This window comes from Egretta garzetta, unplaced genomic scaffold (genome assembly GCF_000687185.1).
Source record: "Egretta garzetta isolate BGI_Z169 unplaced genomic scaffold, ASM68718v1 scaffold332, whole genome shotgun sequence".
NCBI lineage: Eukaryota > Metazoa > Chordata > Aves > Pelecaniformes > Ardeidae > Egretta > Egretta garzetta.
Window position 1 is genome coordinate 940,376 of NW_009258879.1, and position 1,092 is coordinate 941,467.

Consider the following 1,092-nt stretch of genomic DNA (forward strand, 5'->3'; position numbering starts at 1 on the left):
GGGACGCGTGCCGGGTGCGGTGGCAGCCGTCCCGCTCTCACCGTGCCGGAAGGGTGCCCGCCAACGGCTGTTGCTGTCACGGCTCCTCTGGGGGGCTTTTAATTTGAGCGTGCCATGGTTTTAGCTGTAACGGTGCTTTAATGCACAAGTGCAGGCTTGTGTTTCACCCGAGGGATCGAGGTCACAGCCCGCTACGAAGCCTCCGTGAGCAGGCTCTGTGCATGCTGGCCCTTCTGGTGCGACAGCCACTTCCATCTCTCAAATCCAGTTTCAATGGAACCCTCCCATCCCCTTTTGTTCTCCTTTGGGCCAAAATTACCTTTGGCGTAATGCTAACAAAGCTCGGAGCACCCATGTTTCAGTGCTCAGCGTTCAGGAAAGCCTTTCCCTGCTCAGCTGGGCTGAGAGCTCTGGGTCAGAGATAGGAGGGGAGGCTTGCAGCACCCTCCCGCTGCTCTGCAGAGAGACAACCTCCTTCTAAACAGGACAATGTGTGTCTAAATGCCCTGGTGCTCGGACTGTCAGGTCTTGAAGATGAGCAGCCTTTTTCCAAGGTTCCCTTTAAGTCAGTGATATGGGCTGACTCCGTTTTATTTTTGGCTCCTCGCTTACCAGTACAAAGGAGGGCGCCTCTATAAATTTTCAAGCTGCAGCCCATGGAGCTGGAGAGTGCATTCAAGGAATGGGAAATATTGCATGAATTGGAGCCACGGGCACCGCGCAGCCTCCCAGCTGGGAGCCCCTGGCAGCAGGGCTGGGCTGGCGGCTGGTTACCTCCCTACAGCCACCGCCACCTCCGGAGGGACCTTCACCGGGGCTCGAGCCCTGGTTGAGGTCAAGCCGCGTAGGGAATGGCACTACCCATACCCTGCTCGCATGAAGGGAGCAGCGATGCTTCCAAAAGTTGGTGCGGAGAAAGTCCTACCTTTACGACGTCCTCGTTTATGCGCTTTGGGTCCCTGTTGACCAGGTCGATCTCCTTGGTGTGCTGGTCCTTGACGATGATCCTCTCCTCCAGCTCTGTCTGTCCTTCTGCCATGGCTGCTCGGCTGCCGGCTTGGCTGCGGGCGGCCGCGGGGCAGGGAGTGGGGG

General features: G+C 58.1%; 1 protein-coding gene across 1 annotated transcript in view; it reads right to left on the bottom strand.

The window, feature by feature from the left end:
* The window catches only part of CAV3 (caveolin 3), a 5,280-nt gene extending 4,241 nt beyond the window's left edge, over positions 1-1,039 (bottom strand). The window contains exon 1 of the mRNA XM_009633831.1: positions 926-1,039. Coding sequence (XP_009632126.1) covers positions 926-1,039 — 114 coding nt within the window. The remainder of the gene's footprint in view (positions 1-925) is intronic.
* Positions 1,040-1,092: the final 53 nt, after the last annotated feature.